Genomic DNA, 25,539 nt, shown 5'->3' on the forward strand with positions numbered 1-25,539 from the left:
CAGAGTGTGGTCAAGATGGCAAGTTATTATTGAGAAACACACAAGATAGAAGAGTCTGCAGCATAGAATCATAGAATCATAGAGTTGGAAGAGTCCTCATGGGCCATCCAGTCCAACCCCCTGCCAAGAAGCAGGAAAATTGTATTCAAAGCACCCCTGACAGATGGCCATCCAACCTCTGTTTAAAAGCCTCCAAAGAAGGAGCCTCCACCACACTCCGGGGCAGAGAGTTCTACTGCTGGATGGCTCTCACAGTCAGGAAGTTCTTCCTAATGTTCAGATGGAATCTCCTTTCTTGTAGTTTGAAGCCATTGTTCCTCATCCTAGTCTCCAGGGCAGCAGAAAACAAGCTTGCTCCCTCCTCCCTATGACTTCCTATCACATATTTATACATGGCTATCATATCTCCTCTCAGCCTTCTTTTCTTCAGGCTAAACATGCCCAGCTCTTTAAGCCGCTCCTCATAGGGTTTGTTCCCCAGACCCTTGATCATTTTAGTCACTTTCCTCTGGACACATTCCAGATTGTCAATATTTCTCTTCAATTGTGGTGCCCAGAATTGGACACAAGTATGGTCTAACCAAGGCAGAATAGAGGGGTAGCATGATTTCCCTGGATCTGGACAATTGACTCCTATTGATGCAGGCCAAAATCCCATTGGCTTTTTTTGCCGCCGCAGCATATTGTTGGCTCATGTTTAACATTGTTGGCTCATGTCTGAACCTACTAGAAAGGGCAAAATTCTGTTTCTTCCTCTCCTTTCCTCATGGTTGAATTTTGTTGTTCATTCGTTCAGTCGTTTCCGACTCTTCGTGACTTCATGGACCAGTCTACGCCAGAGCTCCCTGTTGGTTGTCACTACCCCCAGCTCCTTCATGGTTGAATTAATTGAATATAAACAACTTTAGTGCTTTGAACTAGTTTACAGTAACTGAAGTAAGTGGAGGATGAATTCGAATAGTTACAGAACAACAGAGAAATTGGGACATTTTGAAAACAGCTGACTAAGTGGGATAACAGAGAATTGGTTGGTAAAGTGAGATCATTGGCAGGTGTAGTTCAATTTCCAAAAGATATGAGAAGTTTTTAAAAAGAAAAACAGAACTTTAAAATCTGGGACAAGCAGAGCAACATTTCCATAAATCTGTCTGATGAAAATGAAACCGGAAGGAAAAGAAAGGGAGAATTTGCCCAGTGGCTGCAACAGCTGGTGATATGATTGCTAGAGGGAACTGCCAGCTGCCATTATGAGACGCTGGCCCAGGCTATATCATTAGTCTGAGTGAGAAATATTTGTCAGAAAAGAAAATTTGGACTCTTCTACACTGCCATATAAAATCCAGATTACCTGCTTTGAACTGGATTATATGGCAGTGTACACTCATACAATCCAGTTCACAGCAGATAATGTGGATTATCTACTTTGATAATCTTGATTATATGGCAGTACAGAAGGGGCCTTCGTATGTCACAGAGTCTGCTTTGTATTTCCCATCTAACCAAATGTCTTGTCGAAAGCTTTCATGGCCAGAATCACTGGGTTGCTGTAAGGTTTTTTGGGCTGTATGGCTATGTTCTAGAAGCATTCTCTCCTGACATTTCACCTGCATCTATTTCTGCAATGCGCTCCACGTAGGGCTGCCTTTAAAGATGGTTCGGAAACTTCAGCTAGTCCAACGGTTGGCAGCCAGATTACTAATTGGGGCAACATACAGGGAACATATCACCTCCCTGTTATGCCATCTCCGAGCCCAATTCAAAGTGCTGGTTTTGACCTATAAAGCTCTATACAGTTCTGGCCTAGCTTACCTGTCCGAACGCACCCACCCCTACATCCCACCTCGTAATCTAAGATCATCCGAGGAGGCCCTGCTCTCACTCCCGTCAGCAGCACAAATGCATCTGGCGGGGATGAGAGACAGGACCTTCTTGGCAGTGGCTCCCCACCTATGGAACACACTCCCATAGGAGGTAAGATTGGCTCCTTCATTCCTGGCTTTTCGAAAGAAATTAAAGGCATAGTTCTGCGACCAGGCTTTCGGACAATAGATGTAGCAGCACTTTAGAGGGACATGACTGGAACGAAGATACGGCTGACGAGACTGTTTTACTGTTTGACTGTTTGACTGTTTTTCTGTTTTAATGATTGCTTATGTATTGTTTAACTAGGATTTGTGTCCAATTGTGGTTTTATTATTGTAATTGTCATTTAGTCGCCTTGTAACAGGGCACATTGTAAGCTGTCCTGAGTCCCCCTTCGGGGGTTGAGAAGTGATGGGATACAAATATGGGAAATAAATAAATAAATAAATAGGCATCCTCAAAGGTTGTGAGGTGCCACAACCTCACAACCTCTGAGGATGCCTGCCATAGATGCAGGCGAAATGTCAGGAGAGAATGCTTCTAGAACAGTGGTTCTCAACCTGGGGTCCCCAGATGTTTGTAGCCTACAACTCCCAGAAATCCCAGTCAGTTTACCAGCTGTTAGGATTTCTGGGAGTTGAAGGCCAAAAACATCTGGGGACCCCAGGTTGAGAACCACTGTTCTAGAACATGGCCATACAGTCCAAAAACCCTACAACAAACCAGTAACCAAATGTCCTTCATGTGTTGTGGAAATGATTACCATAACTGATTGAAGTTATTAATCACTTTACTGCCCATAAAGCCTTGAAGTGATGGACAAATAAGGTATAAACCAGCTCTAAAGATATATACACACGCACACACACACACACACACACACACACACATATATATAGCAAAACACAATACCACAATTTTAAATATCTGCATAGAAGGTCAACTACGATTAAGCCACCTCAGCTTCCCTTGGGAGGGAATCCAACCATCAACCATCAACCATCAAAGCCATTGTGGCCTCCTAAAATAGAGGACCTGTATGGACAAGATTTCTGCTCCTCATCTTGTGTTGCAGTCAGATTCAGTGGCCAAAATAGTTGGCTATTATATGTGGATTTGGGGGCCAAGTGACAACTTGTCCTTTGCCTCAGGCAGTAAAAAGTTTGGTTTGGTCCTGGTAGGCATTTCAAGAGTTGCAAAATAATGTATAGTAGATGCTTCAAAGATGTAAATTCCCTCCTTCCTCTCTATTGTTGTCTTACGGTAGTGATTGGAGTCATGCAGATCTTCAGAAGTTGCTGAACTAGAGCTCCCAGTGGTGAGAGATGCCAGGAGCTGTTGTTACAATCAACATCTGAAGATCTGCATGACTCCAATCACTACTGTAAGACAACAGTAGAGATGAAGGAGGGAATGTACAACTTTGAAGCATTTCAAGAGTTGTATAAATTATTATACAACTCTTGAAATGCCTGCCAGGACCAACATCTGAGTAGAAATTGTTGTGCAGAAGACGATTTTAACCAAGTCCTATGCAAAAGACACACATGCAAAAGGAACAGAAAAACTTTACTCTTATCAGCAGAGGCATAAACTTGCAGTGTTGCATACAAAATCAAACAGTGCAACAAACTTTCATAGTCCTTGTAAGTAACACAGAATAAGGCTTCTTCGTCTTCATTCAAATGAGAGAGCAAAACATATACCTTGAGTAAATAACTATTCAACCATAGCAAAGAGCATTGCTGTTGAGCATAGCAGCATTACAGCATATTCCTTCTCTTCCTTAGAGTAGTGTATTGCTTCTCCAAACTATATTCTAAAATCCATACAGTTATACCCCACCGAGTGTGGCCCAAACATGCTGACTGACCTACATTACCAGCTGTACATAATAATTAACATCATAAGGTTTTTCTTTAACACACATTTGATCTTGCTACGACTTACTGTAACAGAAATGTAGTATAAAAGATCATTATTCTTGGGGAAGCTAGGATTTTTTTTTGGTCGTGTCAGGAGCGACTTGAGAAACTGCAAGTTGCTTCTGGTGCGAGAGAATTGGCCGTCTGCAAGGACGTTGCCCAGGGGACGCACAGATGATTTGATTTTTTTTATCATCCTTGTGGGAGGCTTCTCTCATGTCCCCGCATGAGGAGCTGGAGCTGATAGAGGGAGCTCATCCGCCTCTTCCCGGATTTGAACCTGCAACCTGTCGGTCTTCAGTCCTGCCGGCACAGGGGTTTTACCCACTGCGCCACCGGGGGCTAGGATAGTACTACAGGATTCAAAGTGAGGGGAGCATATGGCCCAGACACTGGTTGCATAGGCCAGCAGCTAGTCTGAAGAGAAAGCCATTGGCAATTTTGGCTAGGATATCAGAACAGGTAACATGATGTCTGGACTTTTCCTTTCCAGGGTTCTTTAGCTATTGCTGCATAAACATTAAACCAGGATAGGTTGAATTAGTATTTCATACCACGAAGGCCATCCAGTCCATCCCCCTGCCATGCAGAATAGACAATTTCATCCTGATCTGCTTTAGTGTGCTGATCATTGAGTAAAGATTCTTTCCCCCAAAGATCCACAAACAAAACCTGATGAGAATATCCTTCTCCAGTTGTTAGCCAAGATTTGGGATATTAGTTGCATCGTCTTTGAACAAAAAGACGATGCAACTGATACAATGAGTCTTCTTATTCTTGTAATTAGTTAATCATTTTCAAACAACCTTCATATTCCTCTTTACCCATGAGTTCCATAGGCTGATTTCACGTTGAGAGATAATGTTGTGCGAGCATTCCAAAATTTCTTTCTTTCTTTCTTTCTTTTACAAATGCTCATCTATTTACACTTTCCCAACCCTCACCTTCAGCAACTTACGTCCCTCTGAAAAGTCTCCCATCTTCGGGTTGCACAGCATCCGGATTTCATATGATTGTCCTGGAAAAAAGTAGATTCAATCAGGAATTGAAGGCTGAAAATCCAAAATATCAACCCCAAATGTTCAGTTCTTTATATGTGGGTGTGCTATCTGCTTTTATGTGAGAGTAAACGTGTGTCATCCTATCAACTTCTGATGTGAAGGAGCTCCCTGTGACAACTCCTTAGCCACAAAACCTGGAAAGACCTGGAATTAGAAGTCCAGTACAAGAGAAAAGGAAAGAGAAGTTCCTGATTCTTTGGTTTAAAACTCCATCATAAAGCAAACACTCAAAACAAATTACTAATAAAAAATTCACTGTTTAATTTATAGGAGTATGGTTGCAATCTTAAATATAGTAAAGCACCTTTATCCAATGGATTTAATATCTATAGTTCCACTTAAATTCCAGAAAAATATTCCTCTCAGAAGTAGGTTGTTGTAGATTTTTCGGGCTGTATGGCCATGTTCTGGAAGCATTCTCTCCTGATGTTTTGGCTGCATCTACGGTAGGCATCCTCAGAGGTTGTGAGGTTGCCTGCCATAGATGCAGGCGAAACGTCAGGAGAGAATGCTTCTAAAACATGGCCATACAGCCCAAAAAACCTACAACAACCCAGTGATTCTGGCTATGAAAGCTTTCAACAATACCTCTCAGAAGTGTTTGTGGGCTTCTCTAGGGGCACTTCCAGGCAGCATCAAAATCCATGCCAAAGCAAGTTTTTAAAATGCGCTTTTGGTGTGGATTCCTGTTCCCACGTTCCCCCCAAAAATGGGATTTTCCAGGGGGTGGAGGTGGCTACATGTAGTCACCCTGAAGCCCCCCAATTTACCACTAAAAATAAATATTACCTGGTCAGGTAAGTTGCCTCCTTGCACCCTCCTGGAAATGACACACCAGGAGACTGGGGAGGGGGGGGGAGGGAGGGATTTTCCCTCCTCCCAGTCTCCTGGAGTTTCAAGTCCTTGAGCCATAAGGGTTTGAGGAGGTAACGTATGGCGGTGAGGTAAGTTTTACTTTATTTTTTAAAAGTAAATTTGGGGCTTGTGGGGAGGAGGTAGGTGCCCTCTTAATCTTTCAGTCTCCAGGAGCCTGAAAAACTGAAATGGCTATATGGATTGGGCCCGGGAATTGCATGACATGATCTCCGGGTCCAGTCCCCACAGGGCCCACACCTGGTAAGACCCGAATCTTACCTTAAGATTCCAATCTTACCAGGTATTTAATTAATATGGGGCAAACTAGGGGAAGCCTGGATTGTTCCAAATTAATTCATTTTTATTGGCGGCGTCGTTTGGATGCCTCTTGTAAAAATCCAGACAGGTCCTGGGATATGGCCCTGGCTAGATGGGCCCTAGGTCCTGCATTGCTATTCTATAGCATGCTTCCAGTTTAAGTATAGTCAATATATAGGGTTTATTATTATCTGTAGTTTCAGGTATCCATGGGGGAGCAGGGGTTGGATTGTATCTCAAATGGATACAGAAGTTACATTGTATAGTTATATAGGACAAATTAACATTACATTCAATGTTGCTTGCGTCTTAATATAAACAAGCTGATCTAGATCCAATTGCTATTACAAACTAGGGGAGACCCACTGATTCAACAGAATGTACATAATTGCTGACTAAACCATTCAACCATGGGTTTGGTCTGTTGTTGTTGTTGTTGTTGTTCATTCGTTCAGTCATTTCCAACTCTTTGTGACCTCATGGACCAGCCCACACCAGAGCTCTCTGTCAACCATCCCCACCCCCAGCTCCTTCAGGGTCAATCCAGTCACTTCAAGGATGCCATGCATCCATCTTGCCCTTGGTTGGCCCCTATTCCTTTTTCCTTCCATTTCCCCCAGCATCATTGTCTTCTCTAAGCTTTCCTTTCTTCTCATCTTGGCCTCTACTATCCTTCCCTCCAATGAGCAGTCAGGCTTTATTTTCTGAAGTATGGACTGGTTGGATCTCCTTGCGGTCCAAGGCACTCTCAGAACTTTCCTCCAACACCACAGTTCAAAAGCATCTATCTTTCTTCGCTCAGCTTTCCTTATGGCCCAGCTCTCACATCTGTAGGTTACTACAAGGAATACCATTGCTTTGACTATGCGGATCTTTGTTGCCAGTGTGATGTCTTTACTCGTCACTATTTTATCGAGATTGGACATTGCTCTCCTTCCAAGAAGTAAGTGTCTCCTGATTTCTTGGCCACAGTCTGCATCTGCAGTAATCTTTGCACCTAGAAATACAAAGTCTGTCACTGCCTCCACGTTTTCTCCTATTTCCTGTCAGTCATTCTTGTTTCCATAATCTTGGTTTTTTTAATGTTTAACTGCAACCCAGCTTTTGCGCTTTCTTCTTTCAACTTGATTAGAAGGCTCCTCAGCTCCGCCTCACTTTCGGCCATCAAAGTGGTGTCATCTGCATATCTAAGGTTGTTAATTTTTCTTTCAGAAATTTTACCCCAGCCTTGCATTTGTCAAGCCCCGCACATCGCATGATGTGTTCTGCATACAAGTTGAATAGGTTGGGTTGGAGTATACAACCCTTCCATATGCCTTTCCCAATCTTGAACCAGTCTGTTGTTCCATGGTTTGTTCTTACTGTTGCTACTTGGTCCTTATACAGATTCCTCAAGAGAGAGAGAAGGTGATTTGGTATGCCCATCCCACCAAGAACTTGCCACAATTTATTATGATCCACACAGTCAAAGGCTTTAGAATAGTCAATGAAGCAGAAATAGATGTTTTTCTGAAACTCCCTGCCTTTCTCCATTATCCAGCGGATATTGGCAATTTGGTCTCTCGTTCCTCTGCCTTTTCTAAACCCAGCTTGTACATCTGGCAACTCTCGCTCCATGTATTGCTGGTCTAGTTAGGAATATCAATTGGATATAGACTGGACCCTTCAGCTGTTGTCAGTTTGCAGTTGTCATCGTTGCTCACCACTGGCTATGCTAATTAGAACTGAACGGGGTTTCAATTCAACATCTGGAGGCCCACACAGTACCTTTCCCTGGTTTAACCAAATATCTTAAATCAGCCAAAGATATTTAACTTTTAATGAGAACCATAAACAGCAGCTAGTGTCATTTAAAGCAATCTTCCCCACACTGCTGCCTTGAAAAAAAAGGACAAGTTCCCATCATTCCCATTCACTACACTATGATGGCAGAAGATTATGAGGAATGCAGTCCCACACATCTGGAGAAAAATATGATTACAGTCCTTAAAAACCTTTCCACTACCATTTACAAGAAAAATAGCCCTTTTAATTGGTGGTACCAAAAACAAAACAAAAAAAAAAAAAACAAGCAATAGACATGAAGAATTCTAAAGAATTACAATTTTATTAGAACATGAGTCTTTATAGGCTATATGCCCAATCCGTCAGCAACAGCTTTTTGATTGCCAAGTGTTAATAATGCCACTGTCCTTGTTCGTATTTTAAGTATACAATTTCCCATTGACTTCACCATCTACAATCTCACCCCAATCATGTGCATTGTGTATACCAAGTGAAATTATAGATGATGCTTCATGCCTCCGGTGATGTGAGCCATTGTTCACGGAAATTATGATAAATGTTTTAGTCTGAAGCTTTCCTAGGATTTTTATTACTGTCACATTCACTTGCCAGAGAATGGAACCTTCATCAATTATCCCAGTGCTCCAATGTATAATGGGGAGTGATAAATAACTATATTCCCTTGTATATTTCCTTTGCTACACCACTCACATGGGCCCAGTATCCGTTCTGCTGTCTAATATTAGCATAGGCATAGCGCTAAGTAGATACGCTGTGAATGGCCAATGTTCAAATTGACTTCCACCCTTTGCTTAGTGGCTTCTCTAATGTCATGCATTTGCACAGTCCCAGTCTGTAATCTGACAAAGTATAATGATGCTGGCCTAACTTATACAATGTATGTTTACTGTAACCATTATTGGCCTATTCATTTTGACTAACCCTGTATTATAGGTTGATCAGGAGTGCTAAACTGTGTATTTATTTTCAAATTTTATTCCACCCGTCGTGGTGGGACCAAGACTAATATAAACAATCTATATAAATAAAAATGTAATGTTCGTTTGTGCGATTAACACAACTCAAAAACCACTGGACGAATTGACACCAAATTTGGACACAAGACACCTAACAACCCAATCTATGTCCTTTATTTAAAAAAAATGATTTTGTCACTTGGGAGCTATAGTTGCTGGGATTTATAGTTAGCCTACAATTAAAGAGCATTCTGAACTCGACCAATGATGGAATTGAATCAAACTTGGCACACAGTTCTCCCATGACCAACAGAAAACACTAGAAGGGTTTGGTGGGCATTGATGTTGACTTTGGGAGTTGTAGTCCACCTATATCCAGAGAACACTGTGGACACAAACAGTGATGGATCTGGACCAAACTCTACACGAATACTCAATATGCCCAAATGTGAATACTGGTGGAGTTTGGGGAAAATAGAATCTTTGGGAGTTGCAGTTGCTGGGATTTATAGTTCACCTAGAATCACAGAGCATTCTGAACCCCACCAATGATAGAATTGGGCCAAATCTCCCACACAGAACCCCCATGACCACCAGAGTGGGCCGCAGCAACGCATGGCAGGGGATGGCTAGTTTAAAATAAATCTGGATGACAATGATAAAATAATTTAAATAGCATATTAAACTTAAAATAGTAGAATGGTCCCAAATAATTTAAACTGTGTAGAAGTACACTTTAAAAAAGATAACACTACAAAAGCCTTAATAAAAAGTCATGTTTTAACTTGGCACCTAAAGGAAACTAATTTGGCACTAACCAGGCCTCCAAAGAGAAAGTAAAGTTTCATCCCTGTATCTGTGGGACCTGTATCTGCAGTGTCATTCATCTACATCTGGCAAAGTATGTCATCTCTAGACATATTCAGTCAATCAATCAATCTTTATTATGGTCCAAAGACCCAATTTGCTCAGATGAAAAAGTGCACAGCAGATTCATAAACTTATAAGACCACTTAAAAGCAGGATGAGTGCAATACTAGATGCATATGAATAAGAGTAAAGGTTAGTAAAGGTTTTCCCCTGACATAAAGTCTAGTCATGTCCAACTCTGGGGGTTGGTGCTCACCTCCATTTCTAAGCTGAAGAGCCAGCATTGGGCATAGGCGCGTCCAAGGTCATGTGGCTGGCATGACTGCATGGAGCGGCGTTACCTTCCTGCTGGAGTGGTACCTATTGATCTACTCACATTTGCATGTTTTCAAACTGCTAGGTTGGTAACTCCCTTGTTACGCCAGCTCCACTGGCTGCCAATTAGCTTCCGAGTACAATTCAAAGTGCTGGTTTTAACCTACAAAACCCTATACGGTTTCTGTCCAAATGTATTCTCCCCTATAAACCATTAAGGGCATTCAGATCTTCCAGAGACGTCCTGCTCTCGGTCCCTCCACCTTCACAGTCGTGTCTGGTGGGAACGAGAGACAGGGCCTTCTCTGTGGATATGGAACTCTATCCCAAATGAAGTTAGGTCTGCCCCCTCCCTCCTGTCCTTCAGGAAGCAATTGAAATCCTGGCTTTGGCATCAGGCATTTTCACAGTGACGACAGAGACCAGTAAAGACTAAAGTTATTGACCACAATGTGCGGACTGAGTTGGACGATATTTTTAACTTGGTGAATGGTTTTATATGCATTTTAATCTTATATGTGTTTTAACCTATTGTTTTATGGATGTTGTTTTAAATGTTATTTATTGTTTGCATTGAATTCTTGCTGTTAGCCGTTCAGAGCCCCTCTAGAGAGGTAGAGAAGAATGGGATATAAAAGTTCTAAATAAATAAAATAAATAAATAACCTGGGGCTAATAGCGGGAGCTCACCCCACTCCCCAGATTCGAACTGCTGACCTTTCAGTCAGCAAATTCAATAGCTCAGTGGTTTAACCTGCTGCACTAACAAGGGTACAAACTGCAAATATATACAAGGCAAGTTTCAACCTGAGTCTAAAACAGGAAGGTGTCTTATTTTGGCATTTATCTACATCTGACAAAGTACGTCACCTCTAGGCATATTCTAGGTCCTCCAGCGTGACTCTAGTATACTAGGGCCAGAAGTCCTTTATTTCCAAAGGGTCCACTATTATCTGTGGTTTTCAACATCCAGGCAAAACTTGGGGACATTTTCTCCATGGATATAGGGATCATATTGTATTCCATACATGGAGTATCATACAAAAGAAGGCTCCCTCCCTCATCCACACATACTGCATTGTTCTTACTGGTGGGATATGAAGGAAGGCATCTCTTAACAGATCTCAGCTCTTGGGCAGTATATAAAAAGAGAGAGGTGTGCTTTCACATGTGGAGGTCCCATGCCACTTGGAGCTTTGAACGTCATCACCAGCACCTTCGATTCAGATGAGAAATTAATTCAGAGCCTCACATCAAGGCAATGCCTATGGAATGCTCTAAGCTCTTTAGAAAAGTGCTTTGTGCATTCAAAGTATTCCTGCTTGGCGAAATCTATTGAATAATGAAAATGTTTGAAATAGAAAGCTGCCTTTCAGAATTCAAAATCTGGGGCGTACGTGGTTTTTTGTTTTGTTTTTGCCACTCGTGCAATTTCACATTTTGTTATGAGCCGTACTGGAAAATAATTAGGGTGCAGAGTGCAGAGATGCCATCCTGTATTAAGAACAAACAGCAGCTATTTCTAGGCTTGTGCGTTATAGTGCACTGTCTTCACAGAATCATTTCGGGCATTTGCCATGGCTTGTCAAAAGCCAGTCTGGGTCACATCCTACGTGTGCTGTTGGTGAGTGCATGTGACTCTCTTGGCAAAGGCTCAGGCATCGGAAATTCAAAGTAAATGGAGCGGGAGCTTCTACTTTGGAATGGAATAACATACAAAAGGCCATTAGAGCTCATCACAGAACAAGTCCTAAATGCTGACGTTCTTTTGAAAGAGGAAAAGATGTATGAATGGCAGTCCAGTCCTCTCAATCTTTACTGAAAAACATGCCCCACCACTGAGTCTTGTTGGAAATTTTCATGGGAAATATGTATAAGATGCAGCTTTCAATCAGCACAGAGGTCGAGTCCTAGCCGCTTTAGTTTTCTTTGTAGCACAGATTTGGGCAATGAAATTCACCCAAAGATGCTGGCTTGAAACTTCCATCAGCCCCAGACAGCATAAAAGAAACACTATGTAACAAAATTGGAAAAAAATCTGTTTCTGGTTTGAAAGTGTTATTTGCTGTTAAATTGACACCAAAATACTAGGGCTGGGCAACCACGAAAAAATTTGTTTCTAAACTCGATTCGTTTTTAGGGGGTTTTTGCGTTTCGATTTTTAAAAGAATTCCGAAATTTTTCTTTAAAAAAGTTCGAAATTTCAGAAATTACGAAACAATAATGAAACAATTACGAAACAATTACGAATCGATTCGTTAATGGCGGACGCGACCGTGCAATACGCTAAAAAAACCTCCAAATGGGACAGGGGGAACTTCTGAAGCTTCCCTCTCCCTCTGTTGTTGACTGTTGGTGTGATAATTATATTTTTTTTTCACGGATAAAACAAGCAACAACTATAAAACTTGCACCAGACATGCGGAAATAATAACGAAACGATTTCGAAACAATTTCGAAACAATTACGAAACAATTATGAAACAAATTGAAAAATTCATTTCGATTTTTAGTTGCTCCTGAATGGTTCAATATCTCTTCATTATAAAAAAAAATAATGAATTAATAACGAATTATGAAATTAACGAACGAAACCACCCAGCCCTACAAAATACAACACCGCCTGAGCTCTGTGAGTGCAGCATTTTTCCGAATGAAGCAAGACTTTTGGATACGACATTTGATTAATAGTTGATCTATAAATATAAATATATGGCGAAGGAAAGGATACTTGTTCAGGCCTTGGTGGTGGGGCTATGTGTTTGTAAAATGTTCACTGTTTTGTGTTTTGTTTACACTGTAAGTTGTTATTGTATGTAAATAAAATCTTTAAAATTAAAAAAAATCATCTGTATCGCTGTTTGAAAGGCGGAAAGAAAGAATGGAATATCTATGATATCATATACAAATAATATAGATAGCATATTGGGAAATGGATATTTATACGGCACAATGCTATGCATATTTACTCAGAAGTAAATTGGGCTTTAAATGGGACTTACTCTCACTGGGTACTACTGTCTTTCCCTCTTTTTTCCTTTAAAAAGTTAAGGAATATTAAGATGAATAAATTTAATAAAATGGGCCAACTATTTATTTTTATCCCATCGAAATGAAAAGTGTTATAATGTAATTATATTTGACATCATCACACTCACTTCATATTTACATATAGATAATGAAGTGGAAATAATTTGCCCTCAAAAAATCTCTCATCCAGAGTAGTGCTGCTAGTACTCTTTGAATGAGTTGACATTTAAAGAAAACCTGGGATACGGCATCAGCACCTGGCATTTCTTTTCAGCCAGCACGTGACAATATCTGATAGACAACTTGTAATCATATCAGCTAGCTAAATCAAACAAATCAAGAAATGTGTTGTCGAAGGCTTTCATGGAATCACTAGGTAGCTGTGAGTTTTCCAGTTGTATGGCCATGTTCCTGACGCATTCTCTCCTGATGTTTCACTTACATCTATGGCAGACATCCTCAGAGGTTGTGAGGTCTGTTGGAAACTGGGAAGGGGGGGGGGGGTATATATCCTGTGGGATGTCCAGGATGTCTGTTTGAGGCAAGTGTGAATATTGCTATTGAGGACCTTGATTAGCATTGATTAGCCTCACCGCTTCAAAGCCTGGCTGTCTCCTGCCTGGGGGAATCCTTTGTTGGGAGGTGTAATTGCATATTGAGTGTGGATCAAGAAATCCCCACTCAATACGCAAAGATATCATAAAGAACAGACTGCCAAGACCAGGCATATAGCCAGGGAGGGGGGAAGGCTTGAGGGGCTTTAGCCGCCCCCCCCCCAAAAAAATTCTCAGGGTGGTCCGCGAGAAGGCCTTACTGGTACATTATTTAAACTGTTATTTTATTCATATCACGATCTGATCACCATGCTCAATATATCCCATATGCATGGGGGTATTGAGATAAAAATACAAAAGGTTTGCTAGGGTATTTATTTATTTATTTACTTACTTACTTACTGTATTTGTATACCGCCTTTCTCAGCCTATTGGTGACTCAAGGCGGTTTCCAACAAAACAGTATATACAGTATCACAATACAATTTAAAAACATTATAATTACATAAACCACAACAGCAATAAAAGCAACATCATTGGCGTCTCCTTATTGTCAAGCATTGTCCTATTCCATCGTCAATCATCAATTTCCTATATCATTTATCCATATCTGTTACTCTGTGTTTGTGAACACTTGCTCAAACAGCCGCGTTTTGACTTGCTTCCGAAACGTTAAGAGGGAAGGAGCTGATCTAATCTCTCTAGGGAGGGAGTTCCATAGCCGGGGGGGGTGGGGTGGGCACTGCTGAAAAGGCGCTGTCTCTCGTCCCCCCCAAGCGTACTTGTGACGAAGGCAGGACAGAGAGCAGAGCCTCTCCGGACGATCTCAAGGTTCTAGATGGTTCATAAGGGGTGATACGTTCGGACAGGTAAGTTGGGCCAGAACCGTTTAGGGCTTTAAAGGTTAAAACCAGCACTTTGAATTGTGCCCAGTAGCAAACTGGCAGCCAGTGGAGCTGGCACAACAGGGGAGTTGTATGCTCCCTGAGAGCCGCTCCAGTTAGCAATCTGGCTGCTGTCCGTTGGACCAGTTGAAGCTTCCGGACAGTCTTCAGAGGCAACCCCACGTAAACAGCATTGCAGTAGTCTATACGGGATGTAACGAGATATCCTCAGCCCCAACCCCCGAATCAAATTCAGCCCTCCCCCTCTCCCAAATCAAACTCAGCACCCCCCAAATCAAAATCCTGGCTATGGGCCTGGCCAAGACTACAGTTCTAGGCTCATTCACTTACAACCCTAGACAGTAAAAGCCACCTTTGGTTAAACTCAAAGTTGCTCTTAGTTCAAAAACAAGTCAAAAACATTATGTGTTTTCAACCATCTTATACAGTACATATCGAAAAGCAATCAATGTATTTCCTAAGTCTAGACAGCATGCCTTATGTTCACCACCAGGGGGGAGCATCTACGCAATGCTCAATACCTTCTTCCAGGCAAATTCAACTCTGTCCACAATATACTTTATTCACTATCATGCAAGCATTTGCCATAGACCTTACCCTGGTTCAGATAGGTGAGGGTTTCCTCATGCTGCTTAACAGCTGGAGAGGTAACAGCACACAGAATGTATTGGAATGATGGACAGTGTTGTTCGGCTGATGTTGAAATACTGTTTGGGTCCTCTTGCTTCAAGAATGGCAATGCTAGAGGTTCCCTGAAATCAACAAAAATGTTTGTCAAAATGGGAGACTTGGGCAGTTTCTCCAAACAACATTCCTCTCATTCACAAGTTAGAAAGCGTCTACAGAAAGCAATTACAGGGAGAAAGTAGGATGCGGCTATTAAGTCACACACTGTGATCGCAAACATGTCCCTTCAGTGATTCACTGCATACAAGTAGCTGTAGAAGTGAGGAGGACTATCCACAGACGTCACATGCAACTCCTAGAATGATTCCATCAGCATTGCCTCTGAAAAATTCTGCAAATCTCTTGGGAAGACAAGTGGACAAACGTCAGCATGCTGGAAGAAGCAAAGACCACCAGCATTGAAGCGATGGTCCTCCGCCATCAACTTCGTTGGACCGGCCACATTGTCCAGATGCGCGACCATCGTCTCCCAAAGTAGTTGATCTACTCTGAACTCAAGAATGGAAAACGGAATGTTGGAGGACAGGAAAAGAGATTTAAAGATGGGCTCAAAGCCAACCTTAAAAACTGGCATAGACGATGAGAACTGGGAAGCCCTGGCCCTTGAGCGCTCCAGCTGGAGGTCAGCTGTGACCAGCAGTGCTGTAGAATTTGAAGAAGCATGAATGGAGGGCGAAAGAGAGAAATGTGCCAAGAGGAAGACGCATCAAGCCAACCCCGACTGGGACCACCTTCCACCTGGAAACCAATGCCCTCACTGCGGGAGAACATGCAGATCAAGAATAGGGCTCCACAGACACCTACAGACCCACTGCCAGTACACCGATCTTGGAAGACAATCCTACTCAAACAAAGAGGGATCGCCTAAGTGAGAAGTGAAGTGATTCCCCGTAGTAACCTATGGATGTGAGAGCTGGACCATAAGGAAGGCTGAGAGAAGGAAGGTAGATGCTTTTGAACTGTGGTATTAGAGGAAAATTCTGGACCACGAGAAGATCCAACCAGTCCATACTTCAGGAAACCCTAAAGCCCAACTGCTAATTGGAGGGAAGGATATTAGAGGCAAAGTTGAAGTACTTTGGCCACATAATGAGAAGACAGGAAAGCTTAGAGAAGAAAATGATGCTGGGGGAAAAGGAAGAGGGGCCGACCAAGGGCCAGATGGATGGATGGGATCCTTGAACTCTGAAGGAGCTGGGGTGGTGACAGCCGACAGGGAGCTCTGGTGTGGGCTGGTCCATGCGGTCTCAAAGAATCAGAAGTGATTGAATGAATAAACAACAACAACAAATGGTTCATTCTATATTTTATATAGACTTAATTATATCATTTTAATGCTTGCTTCTCATAGACTTAGCATGGGGATTTGGTTAATCAGTTAAAATTAATGAGTAAACCAGTTTAAAAAAACCTGAAAATTTTTTTGGGGGGGGGTTGAACCCGTAATCCCCCCCCCCCCCCCCGGGCTACAGCCTTGTCTACACTATAGAATCAATGCATCTTGACACCACTTTAATTGCCATGACTCAATGCTGTGGAATCGCAGGAGCTGCAATTTTACAAGATCTTTAGCCTTCTTTGGCAAAGAGTGCTTGTGCCTCACTGAATGACAACTCTTATGATTCTAAAGCATTGAGCCATGGTGTCAAGATGCATTAATTCCACAGCGTAGATTCACTCCTAGTGCAAGGGAGACAATTTCCTTTCGAAACAAAGCTTAATTTGAGTCTTACTTCTGAAGTGACCCAACCAGAGAAGACCAATTAAATCCATTACTGAATCGTAAGTCAGCACTTACGTCAATCTTATTGAATAAATTCAACAAGCTTCCTCTAGTTGGAACTAGCAACTGAATTGAGTTCACTGTGGATTTTTCTTTAAAGATTTTGTTTTCGAATACAATACAAAAAGCATGTGTATCCAGCTATTACAGATATGTTCTTAATACAAAGAACTGTAAAAAGTATTAGTCTTTAATTAATTTCGTTGTCTCGCCTTGTCTTTTTTCTTTCATTCCCTTTGTGTCTCTGCTACAGACTCAATGCTTTGATGTATCTTGCTTGGCTCCAAAGGAAATGCTGTCAACAACAGTATGTAACTTAAAATGAGTTTCTCCCTAATTTCAGCTGTTTTTGTTATTGACACCATAGGGATGATTCTTCATTTTACAAACACAATGCATTTGTATCATACTGAAACAAAGCATTGGTTTCCATTATCACCAGATGCATGTGTACGAAAGTAAGAAAACCTGAGTTACATGGAACTTTTAACACTTGGGACGAGTAACTGAGTGACACAGATTATCCCTCATCCCCCTATCAATATATAAAGCACACAATTTTATTGGCAGCTGAATTTTATCGCAGTACTGATAGAGCAAACAGTGTCCCTCCATGCACTTCGGAATGACAGGTTAGCTTTGGGATGAGAAGGAGGACGAATTAGGGGATCTAGGAGCAGTGGCAGGGGGCTTCCGCTTTGCCCCCACGCCTGGTAACCTTAAGGGACATAAGAGCAATTGCTTGGCATTACCACCTTGCTCCCAATCCTGGTCACCTTAGGGGACATAGAAGCAATAGCATGGGGCAGCCACCTTGCCCCCAATCCTAGTCACCTTAGACAACATAGGAGCAATGGCATGGGGCTACCACCTTGCCCCCAATCCTGGTCACCTTAGGGGACATAGGAGCAATGGCATGGGGCTGCCACCTTGCCTCAATCCTAGTCACCTTAGACAACATAGGAGCAATGGCATGGGGATACCAACTTGCCCCCATCCTGGTCACCTCAGGGGACATAGGAGCAACGGCATGTGCCTACCACCTTGCCCCCAATCCTGGTCACCTTAGACAACATAGGAGCAATGGCATGGGGATACCACCTTGCCCCCAATCCTTATCACCTTAGACAACATAGGAGCAATGGCATGGGGCTACCACCTTGCCCCCAATCCTGGTCACTTTAGGGGACATAAGAGCAATGGCATGGGGCTGCCACCTTGCCCCCAATCCTGGTCACCTTAGGGGACATAGGAGCAATGGCATGGGGCTGCCACGTTGCCTCCAATCCTGGTCTCCTTAGAGGACATAGGAGCAATGTCATGGGTCCACCACTTTGTTCCTGATCTTGATCACCTTAGAGGACCTAGGGGTAGTAGCATGGCCTGCCACCTTGTCACCCAGCCATCTTAGAGGACCTAGGAGCAATAGCAAAAGACTGCCACTTTATTCACAAGCCTGGTCACCTTAGAGAGGATATAGGATCAATGGCAGTGCTGCCACTTTGCCCCGAGCCTAGTCATCTTGGAGACATAGTAGTCATGACATGGTGCTGCCATTTTGCCCAGAAGTCTAGTCACCTTAGAGGACATTAGTATGGGTCTGCCATCTTACCCCATAGCACTTGTTGCCTAGTGTGGCTGCCCCACACCCGTTCTAGCCCTGACACTGATTAAGACAGATATGTAGTTATTCCCCTCATGAATGTGGGGAATACATTCCAATATTTCATGTGGAGACACATAACAACAAGTAATAGTGAACTCCATTGAATGAGCAACCTCTGCTGGTAGCATAACATGGAATCTCTTGAAGGATCTAAAATGTATAGGGAGAACATACTTTGACAGATGTGAGTAAATGAAACCACAGGTATCGTTCCCTTTCAGTTTCTAATCCACAAGGTCAACCTCTGCACACACATCACAAATAAATTGTACAGTAAAATGTTTGCATTTGTGGGGATACGTCCCAAAACACACATACGTGTGCAAACTGATAATAGCAAACCCTACATTTTGATAATACTTGGGCCAGAAATATATCGTAAAATCGCACTGAAGGGCTTAAAGAGGCCTACAGACATTTCCATGGGGTGGGGGGGGGGGGGGAGGGGGTATTTTTGGAATGTGGATAAGAGAAACTGTGAAATTGAGTCAAATTATACAAAGGTTACCAGGCATTAAATTTTATGATTAGCCTGTCTACTGGTATATACCTTTACTAGTGCATAAACAGTTCTGCAAAAAGGGGAGAAACTACAACTACACCCTCCTATGTTACAACAGCTTCAGGCACGTCTAGTTCAATTGGGGGCCCTTCCAGACAGAACCTATATCCCAGGATCTGATCCCAGGTTGTCTGCTTTAAACTGGATTATATGAGTCTGCACTGCCAGATAATCTGGGATAAACAGAAAACTTGGGATTAGATCCTGAGATATAGGACCTGTTTGGAAGAGCCCCGAGAAGCCCCAGATTTTGTTCCTGTTCTTTTCAATGTTATATTGGTTAAAGTAAACCAACAGGAACAAAATTGCAAACCCTTTGGTCTTTTTAATCAGTATGGGTTAGTTTTTCCTTGCCCATTTACTCCTATATGAGTAACAGCAAATGGTTCTTGCATTAGTGAGGTTATGAATCTGCTCTTGGCTTTACTCTGAATGTTAAAGGAGTTTTCCAAGTTGGGGAACAGGATTCAGCACCTTAGATAGACCCTTTAACATTCAGGCTGAAATCCAGAAGGGATTAACTGCTTCACTGATCTGGAAGCCAAAAGCCTCAATGAGCAGAAACAGGATTCTGGTTCACCGCTACACTTCAGAAAATGGCAACAAACGCGCCAAAAAGCCTTTTGGAAATGCTCTCTGTATTTAGCCATATTGCTTGCTAAGGCTGGATGTACCATATCCGATATCCCAGGATCTGATTCCAGATTATCTGATTTGAACTGGATAATATGAGTATAAACTGCTGGAAAATTTGGGATAAGCAGATCATCGGGGATCAGATCTTGGGATATAAGGCAATGTAGATTCAGCCTAAATGTGTCTGGCTAAATCACTGTTTCTTCGCCATAAACACTTTACAAAAATGCCTCATATTTCCAAAATATGATTTCTCTTGAATACCCAGTTGGAACTATGTCCCATAACAGTTCCAATGTATGGCTGCAACATAGCACAGTACACCTGTTGATACCTAGACCTACACCTGCTGATAAACTCTACAAGCTAGTTGGCATTGCCCCCCTAAGGTACGCCTGCCCTGATTGGCATAAGTCTGCCCATGCAAAGCAGGTGAACATAGCATTGAATGAAACATGCAGAATAATCACAGGATGTCTTAAACCTACACCTGTTGATAAACTCTACAAGCTAGCTGGCATTCCCCCCCCCCCCCCCCCCCGATGAGCGATAGGAAGTTGCTGTTAAATGTGAGAGAAATAAGGTTGAACACTGTGAAAGCCATTCACTACATGGCTACCCGCCTCCTCCCAGTAGACTCAAATCAAGGAAAAGCTTTATGAGAACTACCACTCCTCTTAACATCCCCCAAGCAAGAGCAAGAGTATCCCTCTGGGCAGCTAAACCAGGAAATTCCAACTGGATGGCCCCACCACAAGGGTCTTCCTCCAGGTGCAAACCAAGAATGGGCAACTTGGAAGTCCCTGAACAGACTCAGAAGTGGAGTGGGCAGATCAAAAGACAACCTGGCAAAACGGCACTACCTAAAAAAATCCCACACCTTGTGTGACTGTGGAGCAGAACAGACAACTCCACATCTGTATGCTTGTCCACTATGCCCTGCCTCATGTATAGAGGAAGAATTGTTGGAGGCTACAGACAATGCCATTGCTGTTGCCCGTTTTTGGTCAAAAGATATTTAGCTGCCTGCGCTCCTATTTTTATCAGTTTTGTACTAATTTATGCAATGCTTTTGAAATGAAATGAAATAAATAAATAAAGCACAGTACAGAGACATATTTAAAAACAAAAGAACAATGCATTCACTTTCAGCAAGGCTAGCCCAAAGTGATTTTTTTTAAAGGTAGGTTTTCCACATTTTATCAATCACCGGTCACAAACTCGGTTGTCTTTCCCAGGGCTTGGACAAGGTTCCTAGATATATTCATTATATGGATGAAGAAGAGACTATTGGGAGGGAAGCTGTGTGAGTAATAGAATAAGGAGATTTTCATGTGGGCCAAGAAAAGCTTTCCTTTAGTAACTCTAAGTGGGGCTGCTCTTGAAGACGGCCCGGAAATTCCAACTGGTACAATGGGCAGCAGCCAGGTTACTAACTGGTACGACTTACAGGGAGCGGTCAACCCCCCTGTTTAAGGAGCTACACTGGCTGCCATTCATTTTCTGGTCCCAATTCAAGGTGCAGGTTCTTACCTACAAAGCCCTGAACGGTTTGGGACCGCATTTCCATGTATAAACCCACACAATCTCTTCGTTCATCTGTAGAGCACCTGCTCTCGCTCCCACTGCCTTTACAGGCGCGATTGGTGGGGATGAGGGAGAGGGCCTTCTCGGTGGTGGCCCCCCGACTCTGGAACTCACTTCCCAGGGACATCAGGCATGCCCCAACATTGGCAGTCTTTAGGAGGAGCCTGAAAATGTGGCTGTTCCAGTGTGCCTTCCCGGAATAAGGAAATAATTCCCAGCAAAATGTCCTCAAATGCACTTTAACTATCCGTTTGGACTGCGCTCCCCTCACTTTTTAAAAAACCCTCCTATTAGATATATCCTACCTGTTCATGACCAGCGTTATTTTTTAAAAAATTTTTAACTATTACATCTGGCCCAGCCATAGGTTTTAAATCCTTGTATGTTAATCTTTATATGTGATTTATTTAATTGTATTGTTGTTATTTTTTGTTTATTGCTTTTTTGTTACTGATGTGTTGTTGGGCTTGGCCTCATGTAAGCCACTCTGAGTCCCTTGGGGAGATGGAGGCGGGGTATAAATAAAGTTTTATATTATTAGGTTCTTGTGGGTTTTTTCGGGCTATAGGGCCATGTTCTAGAGTCATTTCTCCTGACGTTTCACCTGCATCTATGGCAAGCATCCTCAGAGGTAGTGAGGTCTGTTGGAATTAGGACAATGGGTTTATATATCTGTGAATGGCTGGGGTGGGACAAGGAGCTCTTCTCTGCTGGAGCTAGGTGTGAATGTTTCAACTGACCACCTTCATTAGCATTTGAAGGCCTGGCTGAGCCTGGGAAAATCTTTTGTTGAGAGGTGTTAAGATGTGCCTGGTTGTTTCCTCTCTGCAGTTTTGCTGTTGTAATTTTAGAGTTTTTTTAATTTTTTAATTTTCTATTATTATATATTATTATAACTGGCTCTTGAGGAGAAGATAACATGATAGAGGAATATGTCTCAAGCATAGCAACAACAGGATAGAAGACATATAGGAGTATGAGGCAGAATCAAAAAGATAGCCAAGGGGTAGTTGTGAAGGAGGACAGGACTCCTGCACCTTTAGTTATTGCATCTCCTCTTCCACACAGCTATTGAAGGTACAGGAGCCTTGAACTTATTTTGCATCTGCCGACTCTAAAGATAGCCAAGGGCACTGTGTACACAGAGCAATGAAAGGAAGAAGAGAAGAGAGGGATTTGGTAGTGAAGACCTTTCTAAAGGAGCTATAGAGAAGGGCAGTGACACATGCTGTACACATCTTACAGGCACAGAATCAGAAGGCCTGAAAGATAAGGAGGTTGGATCCAAGAAGAAAAGAAAATCATTTAAACCTTGAAGTCATTAAAACATCCCGACACAGTTGAGTCCAGCTGTTGTTCTTTGATGTCAACGTTCGTACATTTATGGACCTCACTACCACATGGCAGAGTGGAGAGCCGAGCTTAGATGGCTTTCCAAGAGGCTGCATGAATTTGCAGAGGGCAAACGTCTGATGCTTGTAGGTTGTTAGTCATAGAACACGTAGCCATACTGACTGAAATATTCTGGGATCACAAAACAACATAATCCAGTGCTTCTCAACATTCGTAATGCCATGACCACCTAATACAGTCCCTCGTGTTGTGGTGACCTCCAACCATGAAATTATTTTTGTTGCTACGTCATAACTGTAATTTTGCTACTGATAGGAATCACAATGTAAATATCTGAAATGAAGGATGTATTTTCATTCACTGGACCAAATTTGGCAGAAATACCCAATATGCCCAAATTTGAATACTGGTGGGGTGGGGATTGATTTTGTCATTTGGGAATTGCAGTTGATGGGATTTATAGTTAACCTACAATCAAAGAGCATTCTGAACTCTACCAACGATGGAATTAAACCAAACTTGGCACACAGAACTCCCATAACCAACAAAAAATACTGGAAGGCTTTGGTGGGCATTGACTTTGAGTTTTGGAGTTGTAGTTCACCTACATCCAGAGAGCACTGAGGACTCAAACAATGATGGATCTGGACCAAGCTTGGCACAAATACTCAATATGCCCAAATGTGAACACCGATGGAGTTTGGGAAAAACAGATCTTGACATTTGGGAGTTGTAGTTGCTGGGATTTATAGTTCATCTACAATCAAAGAGCACTCTGAACCCTACCATAACCAACAGAAAATACTAGAAGGGTTTGGTGGGCATTGACCTTGAGTTTTGGAGTTTTAGTTTACCTACATCCAGAGAGCACTGAGGACTCAAACAATGATGGATCTGGACCAAGCTTGGCACAAATACTCATTATGCCCAAATGTGAACACCGATGGAGTTTGGGAAAAACAGATCTTGACATTTGGGAGTTGTAGTTGCTGGGATTTATAGTTCATCTACAATCAAAGAGCACTCTGAACCCTACCATAACCAACAGAAAATACTAGAAGGGTTTGGTGGGCATTGACCTTGAGTTTTGGAGTTTTAGTTTACCTACATCCAGAGAGCACTGAGGACTCAAACAATGATGGATCTGGACCAAGCTTGGCACAAATACTCCATATGCCCAAATGTGAACACCGATGGAGTTTGGGAAAAACAGACCTTGACATTTGGGAGTTGTAGTTGCTGGGATTTATCGTTCACCTACAATGAAAGAACACTCTGGACCCTATCATAACCAAAAGAAAATACTAAAAGGGTTTGGTGGGCATTGACCTTGAGTTTGGGAGTTGTAATTCACCTACATCCAGAGAGCACTGAGGACTCAAACAATGGTGGATCTGGACCAAACTTGGCATGAATACTCAATATACCAAAATGTGAACACCAGTGGAATTTGGGAAAAGCAGACCTTGACATTTGGGAGTTGTAGTTGCTGGGATTTATAGTTCATCCACAATCAAAGAGTCCTCTGAACTCCACCAATGATAGAATTGGGCAAATTTCCCACACAGAATCCCCATGACCAACAGAAAATACTGTGTGTTCTGGTGGTGTTTGGTGATCCTTCTGACACCCCCTATGCAACCCCCCAGGGGCCCCGACCCCCAGGTTGAGAAACACTGACATAATCCCTTGGAAAACACAATAATGAATGGCAAAGCTATAGGAGGGGAAAGGATAGCAGTAAAATAGGTTCAAGCAATGAAGCCACAGTTTGATTCTGCAAGATATAAGCAAGGCAGTTGATAACCAGAGCTCTTGGAAGTCCCTCAATCATACAGCCAGTAGAATTCAAAGTTGACTTGGTGGTAAACAAAATGAAAATACCTCAAGAATATTATGAATGAAAAGAGGACACACAAGACTAGACTATCCCTTGGATGTTTAGAGAACATTAGACAAATATGTTCCAGTGAAACAGCTTTTTGTTTCCTAAGAAGCACCTGAAGAACTGCTGGCTCTTTTCTGCATCCCTGCCCAACCTGTTCTAGGCTTTGGTTTCTGGCTGGCAGCCAGCTTCGGAAAGAAAAGGGCAGGAGAGATAAAGGAAGGCCTCTCACCTTATCAGATTGCTGCCAGAACAAGGATACATTTCCCCTGGGCTTGGCCAGTAATGGTCGGGTTGGCTGTGCCAGAAAAGCATGGTTGGTGGTGGATTCCCCAAAAGATGGACCGCAAGAATGTCAGGAGCAAACACAGATAGGAAAGGTCTCCACCCTGTAGCAGTGGGCTGCTCCTCTGGACTAGAAACACTATCTCTTTTCTTTTTATGTACCTGATAGCCAGGTAGGTGTGTTCAAAGAGAGACATTATCTGATTGGCCAAGGGTGAGATGCTTTGGATAACAACTTTTTACAACTTTGCCTTTCCTCCGGTTGACCAGAGGTATGAATAGCTCTGGCCACACCACCTGTCTTTTTCCTGGAGCCAAGGAGGCTGAAGGCAGTGCTTTACCCATAACTTCATTAAAAAGCAACATGGGTGACTGTACAGAAAGGGAGAAACAGACATGTGAACAAGCCCAAGCAGGTAAAGGCAGCTGGTAGATGAAAACCAATACTAATAAAATTGTCGTTTTGAGTCTATCATTTTTACAGACACTTATCTATAATTTCTAAATGTGTCATACTTAAAATCTTATCACAAGAATATATAGAAGTTCGAGGGAAAATATCCACTTAAAGGAGAAATAGCCCCATAGGTTTTCATGCTCTTCCACAGTGTTTCTCAACCTGGGGGTCGGGACCCCTG

General features: G+C 42.4%; 1 protein-coding gene across 1 annotated transcript in view; it reads right to left on the reverse strand.

Annotated features, from left to right (window-relative positions):
- The window catches only part of LOC132778290 (transcription factor CP2-like protein 1), a 49,934-nt gene extending 25,003 nt beyond the window's left edge, over positions 1-24,931 (reverse strand). Inside the window, exons 1-3 of the mRNA XM_060781086.2 lie at positions 24,849-24,931; positions 15,055-15,209; positions 4,733-4,806 (exon numbers count right to left, since the gene is read on the reverse strand). Coding sequence (XP_060637069.1) covers positions 4,733-4,806; positions 15,055-15,209; positions 24,849-24,931 — 312 coding nt within the window. The remainder of the gene's footprint in view (positions 1-4,732; positions 4,807-15,054; positions 15,210-24,848) is intronic.
- Between the last annotated feature and the right edge of the window lie 608 nt (positions 24,932-25,539).

Source organism: Anolis sagrei, chromosome 6, assembly GCF_037176765.1.
Source record: "Anolis sagrei isolate rAnoSag1 chromosome 6, rAnoSag1.mat, whole genome shotgun sequence".
NCBI classification, from domain to species: Eukaryota; Metazoa; Chordata; class Lepidosauria; order Squamata; family Dactyloidae; genus Anolis; species Anolis sagrei.